At 39.4% G+C, this 14,464-nt stretch overlaps 1 protein-coding gene across 1 annotated transcript; it reads left to right on the forward strand.

Moving 5' to 3' along the window:
* Nucleotides 1-467: 467 nt before the first annotated feature.
* ttc14 (tetratricopeptide repeat domain 14) lies at nucleotides 468-13,900 on the forward strand. Its single transcript, XM_044199675.1, has 12 exons — nucleotides 468-1,122; nucleotides 2,016-2,149; nucleotides 2,895-3,094; nucleotides 3,782-3,866; nucleotides 4,843-4,972; nucleotides 5,578-5,733; nucleotides 7,464-7,535; nucleotides 7,739-7,858; nucleotides 8,506-8,628; nucleotides 10,527-10,644; nucleotides 12,436-12,539; nucleotides 12,673-13,900. The coding sequence occupies exons 1-12, from the start codon at nucleotides 989-991 to the stop codon at nucleotides 13,706-13,708; spliced, it is 2,412 nt and encodes an 803-aa protein (XP_044055610.1). The 5' UTR covers nucleotides 468-988; the 3' UTR covers nucleotides 13,709-13,900.
* The last annotated feature ends 564 nt before the right edge of the window (nucleotides 13,901-14,464 follow it).

The following is a 14,464-nucleotide window of genomic DNA, read 5'->3' on the forward strand; positions in this document are numbered from 1 at the left end:
ATGCCCAACAACACCAAAACCACCAATCAAAATTACTTTTATTCTTTGAACAGTGATGACACAGCACATTTAAAACATTGTAGACTTTTTTTCTTTAAAATACTGTAAAATTGTAACTCTTCAGCCCTAAAAAAATATTCAAATTAATCCATCTGAGAAGGTAAAAAATAAATAAATCATTCCTTGCTTGCTCAGCTCATAGAAATATGTAGCTAACCTTTGTTAAGGGGTCGTGCGTTGACTTTCTATCGTTATAAAGGATCACAAGCCAAAAAGGTTGGGAATCAATGAACTAGATAATGATATTATAGAAAAGACAGAATAGCTTAATTAATTATTCTGAATCTATTTTATAGACGCAAATGATCACGTTTTAGTGCAGAGAAAAACAAGTACACGATCGCTTCATCAAATCAGCGTTCACCATCTTTTCTAGATGGAAATTGTTTCTCCCGACAGTTTCAGTGTAACACACCCCGCGCATGCTCAGTCGTACATGTCTTCTATTGGCCATGCACGGAGAGTAATGCTAACTAGTTGAGTTTGCGGCTGTGGCTAAACTTTGTGCAAGTAAAACGATTGTTGTGTTTTGTGTTGTAGGAATACGGAGGAACTTTGCATATGTAAAACTATCGGACTATTGTGAGTTTTTACGAAGATAACAAACTCCAAATTTCAGCGTGCCGGAGTATTAGCATGACTAACAAGCGTTTGTTTTGCTAGCTAGCTGAACGACGCAGAGCAACGTTGTTGTCAAACTTCCATTAAACTGTATTTCTCAGTCTGTTCCCGTAATAATTAAACATTTCGCGAGTTGGTGCATAATCTTATAAATTGACGTGTTTAATGATTAAAAAAACTGTCTCTGCCGCAAGACAAATATCGCTTTTGCTAACAGCTAAATCGATTTAATCATAGCCGACGGCAGTCAACGGCTGCTGTGTTTCTGACTTGTACAATAATGTGACAGCAGACACAAAAACAGAGAATGGACAGAGAATTGTTGAGGCAGTGTCTGACGTATCACGGAGAATCATTGTTCAACAAACTGAAATGTGAACAAACAGAAAACCCAGACTTCCAAGCTGTGGTGTCTGACCTGTGCAAGGCCACGTATGAAAGGTAATGTCAGCAAGTTGTAGCTTCTAGCTTCCACGAGTGTCTACAAAACACTCATATGCATTTACTCTTTACTTTGAGGTTATGAATATATTTCCAGTTTGGATATGAGGTTTGACTTATTATTGTCGGATCTCCTATTTGAACTTCTGATGTAGATAAAAAAATAAAGTCACTTATCATGCATTGCACATGTAATCATTTGTTAAATGTTTTTCTATTTCTGTTTTTCTTTTGTATTCTGTGGAAATTGTTGGTCTCATTGAGGGCTACAACTAAATTATTTTCATTATGATCAATCTGCTAATTATTTTCTTGATTATTGTGTGGTCTATAAATTGTGTTAAAGTAGTGAAAGTCACAATTTCGAAGTTGACCACTTCATATTGCCTGTTTTGACTGGCCAGCAGTCCAAAGACCAACTATATCTAGTTTACAATAATATAAATCAGAGAAAAGCAGAAAATCTACATATTTGTCCTTTGTCAAGGAATAATTGGCATTTTTGCTTGAAAAATTACTGACACTTATATAAATAGTTGATGACTAGTTTTCTGTTGATTAGTCAACTAACCAATTGGTTGTTTCAGCTCTAGTCTCTTTTTAAGGATGTTTTTATCTGTTATTGATAGTGTTTCAAGTTTGCTTGTGGCGCTAGAATAAAGATTTTGTTCTTTCATATTGTTAATTTTGTGCCTGATGAAGGTCCATGACCGAAAAGTTGTCTCTGATAAACTCAGCACTGATAGTGTGCGAGAATTCAGCTGTTTCTTTTGCATGATTTTATCTTCCTATGCACCTGTCTACCAGGTGTGCAATACACAATACTTAATGTGACAGAAGATTACTCACTAAAGAGCCTCTGCTGATCATGTGTTTTTTTTTTTTTTGTGCAGCACGGGTGAAGGGCAGGACAGCCCCCTTGTGGAGCAGTTCATTGCCAGGAAGGCAGACATCCTGTTTTGTCCAGCATGGAAGACTGCCACTCATCAAGAAGAGGAGCATGAGGAGGAGGAGGAGGAGGCTACAGGTGTGTGTTGGTTTGACCACATATCTCAGTTGGCAAACAACAAAACTTTGCATTATAGCGAACATTCTGTGAGTTGTTGGCTATGATGCTGAGCTCTCAGCTTGTTAAACGTCTGTTCAGTCCCCTCCTGGTCTCTGTGATCACCTATACCATGTTTTAATACATCTGAATTCCAATTTTATTGTGCTCATGTACATATTTTTCTGTTTTTGTGTCAGACAACAGAATCAGTTTATAACACTGTCTGTTAACAGAGCAGCAGCAGCTTCAGTGCTGTGAATGTGTCTACACAGGGTGCGTTCAGGCACAGTATTGAGTGTAGGTCACCCACTTTTTGGCAGCACTTAGAGCCCAATACACAGTCACTGTAGTTATGCGAGTAAAACGGAAGAAAATATACTTGAAACGTAAAAATGTGCTTCAGCAGAACTGCTATGCTTCTATGTGAAAGAAGTTGTCCTCTTAACTGCCACACAGCCCCCAGTTGTGACTGGGCAGGCTTATGTCATCGATTAGCAAAAGTTCGGTTTTCCTCACATACACTAAAACGCTGAATTGGCATCTCCACTGTGGAAACAGATTTAGAAAAGCTCAGTGGAGGGCCAAAATGGAGAGGAAAAGATGTTTTTAAATTTTAGTGGCTTAATGAGTAAATACTCTGTATATTAGACGGGCCATCTAATACAGCGTAATGCATCTTTGTAAACGACATGTTTGATTTATCTGTCTGCCTGTGCTTTCCCAGAGCCCTATGCCATCATGCCACCAGTGGAGTTATTCATGGAGGTGTCTTATGAGGAAAGAAGAGCCATGCTGTACAGAGACTTGGAAAGAGGAGACATTGTGGTGGGGAGGATTAACAACATTAGAGAATACGGCTTCTTTCTCACTCTGCTTTGCACGGCAGGAGGACTGAAGAGAGACATAGAAGACCTAGAGTTGTCGGTAGGTCAACAAGCTAAATCATTTGAATGTACTTTAGCCATGTCATAAACATGTTAACAGATTGAAACCAATTAGTCCACCATTGTAGATGCAGACGACTTGGATTGTCAGTTGGCCAACTATACAGGAAGTACCAACTCTGTGGTTCTGTGATTCCCGGAATGACTGGCATTGGGAGTAAACAATGTGTCACTTAGTGACCACACAGGTTGAGAACTTATGTAGGCAAAGTCACATGTAATGATACCTTACAGTAACCTGCGTTTGGCTTCTGTGAATCTTCTGCCCTAAAGGTTCAGAAGGACCAGCATGACTGGTAGTCCTCCAAGAATTCACAGAACTATAGTTACTTTAGTAACTTCCTCTCTGTTTCATTCCTGTCCACACACCTGGTGGAATGACAGAACATCCATCCATCGTACCTTCATGAGACATAAGAAATACATCTATGAGTTTGTCTCATTCTGGATAAACAGAATATTTGTCTTGGTTAATTATTTGGCTAGGGAAAATGCCTTGTAATCAGTTTGTTTGTTGTTTGCTCTTCCAAACTAGTTCAATGCCTGACATCCTCCTTCCTCTTTCCTAATCTTTCCTGACTCTGTACTGCTACTGTTTAATAAAGGCTAAAATATCCCCCCCAAAGAGTTGTTAAATCTATGTTTTCCTTTGCTTTTCTACCTTCAGGCTCTATGTCACATCAGAGAAATTCCCTCCACTGGCAGCCATGATGATCCTCTGTCCTACTACCAGATCGGGGACTTCATCAGAGGTTAGTGTCTTAGTTGGCTTTGTATTAAACAGCTGGCTGTGTGTAGACTTTCTTTGACAGCCAGACTTTAGACTTGTTTTCCCTAAAGTTGTTACAAGGCTTTGATCCTCAGCAAGTTGACTTTTGCCTCATACAGGTTTGTCGGGGGGCTTGATATGACAGTAACCGTATTTGCAATAAGTGAAGGCCAAATTTTTTGACACCATGCAATTTTCAGTAGGATTTCAATCACAAAAACAACCAATTTCTTGTCACCAGTCAACTCCACAAGTGTTTGAGAATCATGTACCACAATTCTTTTCAGAAGTCCTTAAATTGTTAGGAATAATAGTATGTCATAATCTTACCATTGTCTGAAATGACACGCCCCCAGCAACGCACAACCTTGTGGTGTTGTTTTTTTATGCAGGGCTGTTTTCGATGCCTATATGTTTTGATGAAACCAAAGTTTCAATGGATTGTGGAGATTCTGTTACAGATTGTACTCAGCTAGAAATGTGGGTGACAGTGATATCTTTTTCATCTGGCCTTGTTTTTTATATGCCTGCATGTTGGAGAAAAAGCAGTGATAGAGTTCATTAGGGCTGCAACAAAGAATTTTCATTCAATTGTTTGGTTTATAAAATATTAGTGAAAAATGTCCCATGACATTTTTCTAGAGTCCGAGGTGACGTCTCCAAATGTTTTGTTTTTGTCTGACCAACAGTCCAAAAGATATTCAGTTTACTGTGATGTAAAACAGAGAACACATTTGAGAAGCTGGCTTTTTTGCTTAAAAAATTACTTAAATGATTAATTGATTATCAAAATTGTTGTTGAGTAGTCATTGAAACGCTACAATATATGTGCATGACTTTCAGACAGCTACCAATCAGATTGCCTGCTAGAAAGTTTTTGATGTTTGTGTCACTCCACATGTCTGACAAAAAAGAAAAGTCAAATCTTCTCCTTAGTTCTGCACTTTCTTGTTCTGTAGCTGCAGTGAAAGATATTGACCGCTACCAGGAGAAAATCACAGTTTCCCTCCACCAGGCCTCTCTTTCTCCCAGCTTGGAGCACATCAAACTGGGTGTCATTCCCAGGGAGGAGTTGCCCATACACTACAGGTAACTAGACAAACATGATATGACAAAACACGACAAAATATACACTGAACTCTGAAAAACATTGAAAAAGTAACATTTAAACAAACTATGTTTAAAATGAATTAAAATATGCCTGAAATAGTGGCTTACTTATTTATTTTTTAGTTTTTATGTGGGATAACCATGTTAATATTAATCATAGCAGAGTATTTTTACATACTTTAAAACGTGTCTGGATGGGAACTTTAATATTGAACTTATATCAGGATGGGGTAATGTTGGACAATAAAACATTTAAAACAAATAAAAAATTTGTCACATCAAACAAAAAAAATTACCTATTTTGTCTGATGGTAGCAACAATTTCACGCTGTCATGTCATACTTCAGATGATGCTCTTTATTATTTAATACAGATCAGCTGCATTCACGATAAATGCTTATGTAAACATTTTCTTTGTTAGCTTAAATAAGATAAATAAACTCTAAGCACAGCTAATTGTGGCATGAATACATTCCTATAACTGGAATAATAGTATAATAGTAATGTGTTTTTCTTGTAGATCAAGTTAGTCTTCACTTCTAGCATGGGACTCTGACTCTTCTCATCTCCTCTCTTCTCCTTAGTCGTAGCGTTCGTGCAGCTGCTGACTCCAGTGAGACGTATGAGTGTATACTGATGAGTTGCCATGGGTACCACAACCCCTCTGTAGTGGACTACCTGCTGGAGAAGGTGGGAGTTAGTGACACCCACCCGCCATCAATGATGAGAGGACTACAAAGGTAAACATGTCGACTGGCTGACCTGTCGTTTTCCAAGACATTCATTAAAACACCACCCTATTTTGTTGGAGTTTGATGATTGTTGGAGGATTGAAGAATTACACCCCCACCCCCTTTTTTTCATTGCAATCTTTTCAGTGAGTGGTGTGGGCTTGCTTTGTGCTGCAGATCTTCTCAAATTGGGGATGCAGCCGTGAGACTGCCACTCTTAGCTCATTTCAATGTCCAGCTTTGATCTGTATTGTGTTTTGATTGAGGCAACTGCAGAAAAGGATGTGGCAAAAGGAAGGAGTGTGGCCATGGCTCTCCTGCCTAGCAGTGGGTAGTCCTTTTCCACTCCAATCCAAAATGCAGCCAAAGTCTTTGACTTAACTGCAGCCTCATTGTTGAATCAGAGGTGACATCAATGAACTTTTGCTCTTCTGCAGTGCTGAAGTCAGCAGCTGGTGTTGCACTGAAGGGGTCTCAGATCCAGTCATATTTTGCAGGATCCTGCACTGGGAAATACCTATGGAAATGTTTTTTTTAGAGCAGAGACATTTGTTTTTATACATGGGATCACTGTGTTCTGCAGCTTGTTGATCTTGATGAATGATTTCAGGTTCTCAAATGAGTCTGTATTCCCCTCTTTCACTTGCTGCTCCCACATCTCCAGTTTTCTTGTGAAAGATGTGTGTTGGTGCCCTGCATCTGCAGATTTAGTTCATTGAGTTTCTGAAACATGTCACTGAGGTATGCAAGTTTCATGAGGAAGTTGTTATTGTTAAACTAAATTCCCAGAAAAGCAAATCTTACATCAAATCATCAGCATCAATGAATCTGACGTATGTTTTCAGTAAACAGTCTTTGTTAATGCCAATCGCTTCATCCATCTGCAGAGCAAAACGGTTGCCTTGTATCTTGTCATTAAGCTGCTCCGCTATATTTTTTTGACATGTCATAAATGCGCATGATGATAGTATTGTTTGACAGAGGAATAGCCTTTAGTTTGCTGGCTGTTGCTTCATCAATCGTAGTTAAAACCATATCAGTAGAGGAAGGAAGTATTAATTCCTCAGCTATAGTGTGCAGTGAGCAACTCGTAGGCTACTTTGAAGGAGGCGAGTTGAGCATTTGAAGGCCCATATGCTGCTTTACTAAAACGACATTGTGCATGATAGTTTTTTTTTTTCTGAAGAAATCAGAATCTCTGTCTTACTGGTTTGAAATTGAGAACCCTAAGCAAAGTAGCAGTTACCGAAATTAGTGTTACTTCTCTCTAATTACCAAATGTCAAGGCAAGTTGCATGCTGTGCAGAGAATTTTAAAGAAATTAAAGTATGCACCACGCCTGGAAAACTATGAAAAAGAAGGACCACCTTTATCCTTCTTTGAATTAAATTTAATCTAAATGTTTTCAGTTTTCTGTGTAATGACCTGGCTCTAAAGCCATGACACAAGAGTGTGTGTGTATATTGTATTATTATGGAAAAGCTGAGGCAGCGATTTACTGAGGGACACACAGAAAATGTTGATGTCTTTGGTTCATGTGGCAACTATCGGAAGTCTGTATCATCAGAAACTTCTCTGTCTCTCTGAGTGTTTACATGTCAGAGACTTTTCTTTCCAAGTCAAAAGGGTTCTAGGTAGGCTCGTAAATAGTGGTACCCTGTAGGAAAAGGAAGCCTACAATGTCAAGAGTGGACTCCTTTGAAGGTCACAAGTGTTCCCTGTGCCTCTTTTCTCCACAGTAAACTTTTCCAAGAGGAGGATTTTGCCTCTGCAATCCGGAAGAAACAGTCTGCATCATGGGCCTTGAAGTGGTAATGCTAAACTTTTAACTTTGACCACTGGAAATAACTAGATGGACTAGTGCCTTCGTTGTGTTTCATTGGTCTCTTGTAGTTATCACAGTACAAAATGAACAACTTACCCTTTTATATAGTCTTTCTTCCTCTGGTTTCTTCTCACTTGATATTAATCTAAACCCATTTTCCATGTTCCTTCTTGGTCTTTGTTCTTTCAGTGTCCGTGCAGGTGTGGACCACTTCAAACATGGTCGTCATGTGGAAGCCATGAATGAATACAACAAAGCCTTGGATATCGACACTAATAATGTAGAAGCACTGGTGGCACGTGGAGCTCTGTGAGTCTTACATGGGTCTACACCCTCTGGAAATGTTTCAATCATTGGACATTCATGCATTGCATACCCATACTTTGTGTATTTTCATTTTGGTGAATTTTTTTAATAAGAAATGGTTGATGTAACATTTTTCTAAAGCTTAGCACTGACAAAGATTGCCTCAGATTAACAGTCGGCATCAATTCATTTGGAAGAAAATATGAGGAACCACACCTGTTCCTGTCATAATTACATTGTTTATGTTAAAAAAGCTGTCTTTGGCTTGGTGCCTGCACAGTATAATAACACAAACACATACCATTTATGCCTTTGAACTCTGATGAAGCACTGGGAACTCAATTATGATTATGATTGTATATTATAATTACATAACAGATAAATGATGCAGAAAATTGCAGTAATGTTGCCCATTTGTTACATTTTTTCTTGCATATATTTACATTATTGTCTGTTTTATGCATTTAAACTGCAACTTAGACTTTATTATCCCTCTAGTAATCTTAGTAATCTTAGTTAGTAATACCACAAGAACAGGTTTAAGCAGTTTGACAAAAGTCTTTAAAAAGAAAATGAAGATAAATCCTTCTCAGAATATAATTGTTTCTCAGTTGTGATACTGCAGATTTTCCTTCATTGGTTATTCACAGGTATGCTAACAAAGGGAGCATCATGAAGGCTATAACAGACTTTGAATTGGCCCTGGAGAGCTGTCCAGATCACCGCAACGCCAAGAAGTACCTCTGCCAGACACTGGTGGAGAGAGGAAAACAGTAAGTAGTGCTACCTTTGCTTTTCTAATAATTCAGAGGTGTAAGATCTTTGAGTTCAATACTGCTACAAAAAAATAAAATGAAAATAATAAAGATCAAGCAGTATTAATGCATCGATGTAGCAATTTCTTTATAAGGTCCTGTCCTGGTTGTTTTGGTAAATAAAAAAGATCCATATTTTATTCCCAGCTGCAGTTTGCATACTAGTTCAGAAAGAATGGGATCAGTGAGAGATATGCTTAATTGTTAGCTAAGGTGGTATATCCTGCCACATCTCATCTCATAATGAATTTAGTTCGTAGATGAAGGCCAATATATCCAGTTTCTGGTATATTTTGATGGTTAACAGCAGAATTTTCATACATTCTAACATTACCAATGTAGTATCCAAAATGAGGGGTACTTCTGTGCTCTTGCCTTGTGCTGCAGGCAAACAGCAGGAGTTTCATACAAACGTTACTTTTAATTTTTTCATGCTAACATTACTTGGGGTGGGGGAGGGGCTTCTGTGCTTTTAACCCATGCTTCCTGTCGATGGTTTGGGACACTAACAGGTCATTTCTCACCACCCGCAAGAGCTAACTTTGTGTAGTATCTGTTAGCATTATTACTGCTCCTAGTTGCTGTTTCTCACTGGAATTCCTTGTGTGCTAGCTTGAGCCGACAGATGTCTATCAAAGTGAAGTGTATAGTAAAAACAGTTCTAAACAGTTCCCAGCAAGTTGCTTTATTTCTAAATAATGAAAATGTCCATATATAAGCTATCATGACATTGTGGCAATACGTTTTCTACCACCCTGCAACAGGAAATGTTTGTCAGTCTGGCAAACTTTTCTATGGTCACACTTAGATATATGGCATGTGCTGTGTGAAATAGTGCCACGGCTCTTTTCCCCCTAAAGTTAATTTTTTGATTAATGAAAGTATATTTATTATTCATGATGTTCACAGAAGTGGTCTTTATTTCAGGCATGATGTTCCCCCTCTGCTATAAAACACTGTAGAAAACCCTGTTATGGGTGAGGAATGCATGGGTTTACAAGTTGTTGTTTTTTTAAGTCAGTATAGAAATATTGTATCTGGGTATATTAGATTGATTTGGCTACCATTTTTTATGGCACTGCTGGGAGCATTAAACTGCAATTTCAGGACAAGTAGTCAAGCAGGAGGCAGACAGTCATCTGAGGTAACTTTAGGTTAAATTACTTTATTGACTAGCTGAGCTTGTCAGGCATTGGTTATACTCAGGCTGTGCAACAAGCTCCAAATTAAATGATTTTTTTATGCTGATTTCATAGAAGGCCAAGTTCAGTGTCAGGGTTGTGGTTCAGGTCAATGTTGGCGAATGAAGAAAGCTTTATTTGCAGCCTGAAACAAGGAACCATCTGAGAGTCCTCCCTGTGCCTTTGGATACCCTGTTTGTTTTTCTCCGATTAATTGTGTCACAGAAAAGAGAGACCGGGTGAGTAGGTAAGGATGGGCTGTGATGCAAACCCCCCTCTCCATCCCGACGTTTCACTGTGGACATGGTCAATTTGGTAGACATTGCCCAACCCTACTGCTCAGCCTAAATGTGTGGTAGAAGAGGTATCACCAGCAGTTGCACAGCTCATGTTAACGTCTCCTCTGCTGCCTCTAAATTTTTGAAAACTTAGTGTAATTTTTCTTGTACTAGTGTGCAATTAAAATTATATTTAAGAGACATCAAAATCGGAAAAAAAAGGGTTTACATTCCCGGACTCAGTCAACATTACAAAAGAATGACAGACGAGTATCAACTGGTCTGGTTTGTTCGCGTAATAAAAAAAGGGGTCAATATAGAGATGGGAGTGCTAACAGAAATATTTTAATTAATATTTGTGACATTCACTTTATTGTGTGTGTGTGTGTGTGTCTAGGCTTGAAGAACAGGAAAAACTAGTAACGGCGGAGGGATTGTACAGGAGAGCTCTGTCTCTCGATGACTTAAACCCTGAAGCGCAGGAGGCCCTGCACAAGATCACAGACACTATACAGGTGAGCTGGCCACAATACACACACACACACACACACACACGCAAACAAACAAACAAACAAGGGGTTCGGGAAAATTGGCAGGTAAGCACTGTGTGCATTTTAGGCTTAACGGTTAACACCAATGGCAACAATAGTGGGCATATCAAGGCTTTGTTAAGCCTAAATTTTAATGTGCTGTTAGGTATGACAAAACAAGTGAAGAAAATAAATAAAGATCACTCAATGTTGTTATCGCCTGATCCATCAAGGCATTTTTGGACATATCAGTTTTGTACGTCCATGGTGCATATCAGCAGCATATAGAAATAGATATTGAGCAGCTGCTTGTTGCTGCAGAGCATGTCATCCAGTAGAAACTGTAGTGTGTGTGTGTGTGTGTGACTGTTGTAAGGCCATATTCATCTGCCATAAAGACAGTTGAGATGTCCTTGACACCTGACAGAAATGTCGGATGTAAAAATATCTGTTTGCATCTTTTTTGACAAAGATGTTTGATCCAGTCTTTCTTTCATAAAGAGACTACAAACTATATTTTTATATTAACAATAGATCACATGATTACTTGTGTGTGTGAAAGGGGTCACGCATTAGTGATGAACCACAGAGTTATCACCAACTCTGCAGTTCCCCACAGCTCTACGTAGCATTTTAGCATCTTTCATCTCACTGTTTGGGGTTTCTGGCCCTCAACGTTTCTGTTTTGGTTCAGTCTCATCAGTGTCGTTTCAGCCGCAGCAGGCAGCAATTTTCTGCCAGTGTGTACGCTGCTTGCCCATCACCAAATGACAAAATTCATGACTAGCTGGTGAACATAATGAAGAAATTAGCAGATATTTCCCTTAGGAGTTGATGGAGACCAAGAACAAAATGGAGAGTGAATATTAGACTTGCATTCGTCAGGTGTCCGTTGAGTTCACCACATCAACAAAAGGTGGTGTCAGTGTTCACAGCTTGTTTCTGCTGCTGCCTAATGGCCAAAAAAATTCAAATACTGCAGACCTGTATAAATCTTTCAATCAAATGTATGCAGACCAACATTCAGCAGACTCACAAGCTCAGTGTTTTATTTATAAGATGTCAATACAATAAAGTAGTGCCTCTTACAGCAGCCTAGCATCACACCAAGGCCTGTTAAAGCTGACCAAACCTGAAAGTTTACACTGTGAATTAATACTTACATGTTCCTGACACTGTGGTTTGTAATACTGATGAAGTGTTTTGGTGTGTGTGTGTGTGTGTGTCTGTGACCCTGGGACTCTGCCCTTTTGATCCTCCAACTGCCACGGCCTTGTCACCTGCCTTGCGGGGGCGAAAAAAAATAAACTGCACAATGACAACAACTCCTCCACTGGACACTGGTGTGCGCTGTGCCCCTTGTCCAAATATGGTAACGTTGAAACCTTCTCTCTCTCAATGGGGAACAAATGCTGTTTGTTTTCTCTGCACATCTCTGCCTGTATCTCTGTCCATCCGTCTGCTTCTATGCCAATTACCGTGCTCTTGGATCACACCACTTAATTCGGTGGTAAATAAATGACTCTGTATATATTTCTTCATTCTGTCATCTGTGGTTTGTGATCGTGGTGTTTTTCTGTCCTTAAACTTTTGGCTTCCCTATTCCTCCCCATACTTTACTCCAACATGAATGAATGAATGAATGAATGAATGTCTGAATGTCGTTTTCGGGGTCTCTGTTGCATGTCCTGGGTCATGTTGTGTGTGTGTTTGAATATGGCTCTGTGGACTTTTGCCTGCCATTGTCTTGCCTTGCCTTGCCCGGCAACTGTAAAGAAATCAATTCGCCTGCGAGAAGAAGCACTGGCTAAGGAGGAGGCGAAAGCTAAGAGCCAGACCAGCGCTGAGAAATTGCGTAAGATTTTAAAAGAGGAGAAGAGGTGAGTTGGCTCTGATCTTTTAAAGGTATGGCAGGTAAATATACTGCAGATAAAGGCATATAGGTCATTTCATAACTTCAGAGCATCAGCTGTTTTATAAAAATAAAATTTTCAGTGAATGTCTTTTCTATAGGATGAAGAAAAAACGGAAGAGATCAGCCTCTTCCTCTTCATCATCCTCCACTTATTCCAGGAACTCCTCTTCTCCTTCATCATCTTCCTCCCCTCGCAGGAGGTCCAAAAAGAAGAAGAAGAAGAGGAGGAGGTCTGAGCGGGAAAGTAAGCGCCATCGCAGGATCTCCTCAAGGGATAGCAGCAGGAGGAGTGAGGAGGGTAAGAGCGAGAAAAACGGGAAGGAGGAAGAAGAGGATGACGTGGAGTGGTATCCCGCTCCTCCCAACACCTCTGCCACCTTTCTCAACCAGAAGGGAGGTCCAGGGTTTGGAGAGAGGGATGAGGAGGAGGTGAAGGAGAAGGATGCTGAGGATAGAAGGATCTGTCAACTGTATTCTTTGTCGGCCGCTTCAGAGGACGAAGAGTCTGACTCCTCACGCAGAGAAAGAAAAAGAAGGGACAGAGAGGAGAGCAGGGCAAGGAGAGGGAAAAACAGTCTGAGTAGAAGCCCACAAAGAGAGGAGAGGATGAGCAGGAGTAGAGATAGGAGGGATAAGAGCAGGGAGAGAGGGAAGGAGGATAACAGGAGAGACAGTGATTCCAAGAGGAGAAGTAGCTTAGATGAGAACAGAAAGCGAAAAGTATCCTGCTCGTCGGCTGAGTCAGAATATTCATGGAAATCCAATTTCAAATCTGAATATTTAGGGAACTCTGGCTCTGCGTCCAAACACTTGGAAAGTAGGATGAGACGTGACTCTTCCAAGAGGAACTCCTTCGATGGTGGTAGGTATGAGAACAGAGGGCGGGAGGAGATTCGGGAGGTAGAAGAGGCAAAAAAAGAGGAGGACAGTAGAAAGGGGAAAGTAGAGGAAGTGAGCAGCAGGTCAGATGGAGGAAACCGTAAAAGATCAGAAGGTGCTGGAAAACATAACAAACAGAGTGGTTTGACCTCAGTGCCAGGTGGAGGCCCTAAAAAAGACCTCCCTTCTAACCTATTAGATATTTTCAATCAAATTGCCCAGTTTGAGAAGGAGAAAGGAGTCAGGCCAAAATAATAACTCAAAACCAAAAGTCCAGAATGTGCCCAATACTAGTGAAAGGAGACTTTGAAATGGATGTTTGTACCATGAAATCATTCATTCTGTACATCACGATAACACTGCTGAATGGCTAAATGCATTGTTGATTGAATGTCCACAGTTGTTGGAAATAATTTTCAGTATTAAACTCCTGATTTAACTTTGAAATGTCTTATTCTTTATGGTAGATATAAGGCCTACTACAGAGCACCTGTAGTTATTGCTGGATAACAGCTGGTCAAAATGTATTAAAATGTTCATCTTAATGGGTTGAAACTAGAATTTAAACTATGTAAATACTTTTTTCGAATATTGTGATAACGTAATTATTGTAACTGGTGATTATTAGTGTATTTCTAGAGAACATTTTCCACTTATATCTAAATAACGTAATATGACAGTATCCATGACTACAGATATTACATCTTAAGTCATCTGTGGTAATTTCCCCATTTAGAGGGTCATTTTTGTGTACATTTTGACAAGTTATTACATTATTCAGCACCTTCAGACATTGCTACAGGCTTTAATTTCTCTTGTTTTTTTGGTAATCTTAAATTGAGACTTTGTTTCTGTTAAATAAGATGCTATAGAGCCCCCCAAAACACAGGGTGAGATTTGTTTTTTTTTTGTTTTTTTTTTAGGACTACGTTTGCACTCCCTCGCAATATGTTTTGCATTACCTTGCAATATTTTGCATTTTCTCAAAATACTTTTGCGTTACCTTGCAAT

Source organism: Siniperca chuatsi, linkage group LG6 (genome assembly GCF_020085105.1).
Source record: "Siniperca chuatsi isolate FFG_IHB_CAS linkage group LG6, ASM2008510v1, whole genome shotgun sequence".
Lineage (NCBI taxonomy): Eukaryota > Metazoa > Chordata > Actinopteri > Centrarchiformes > Sinipercidae > Siniperca > Siniperca chuatsi.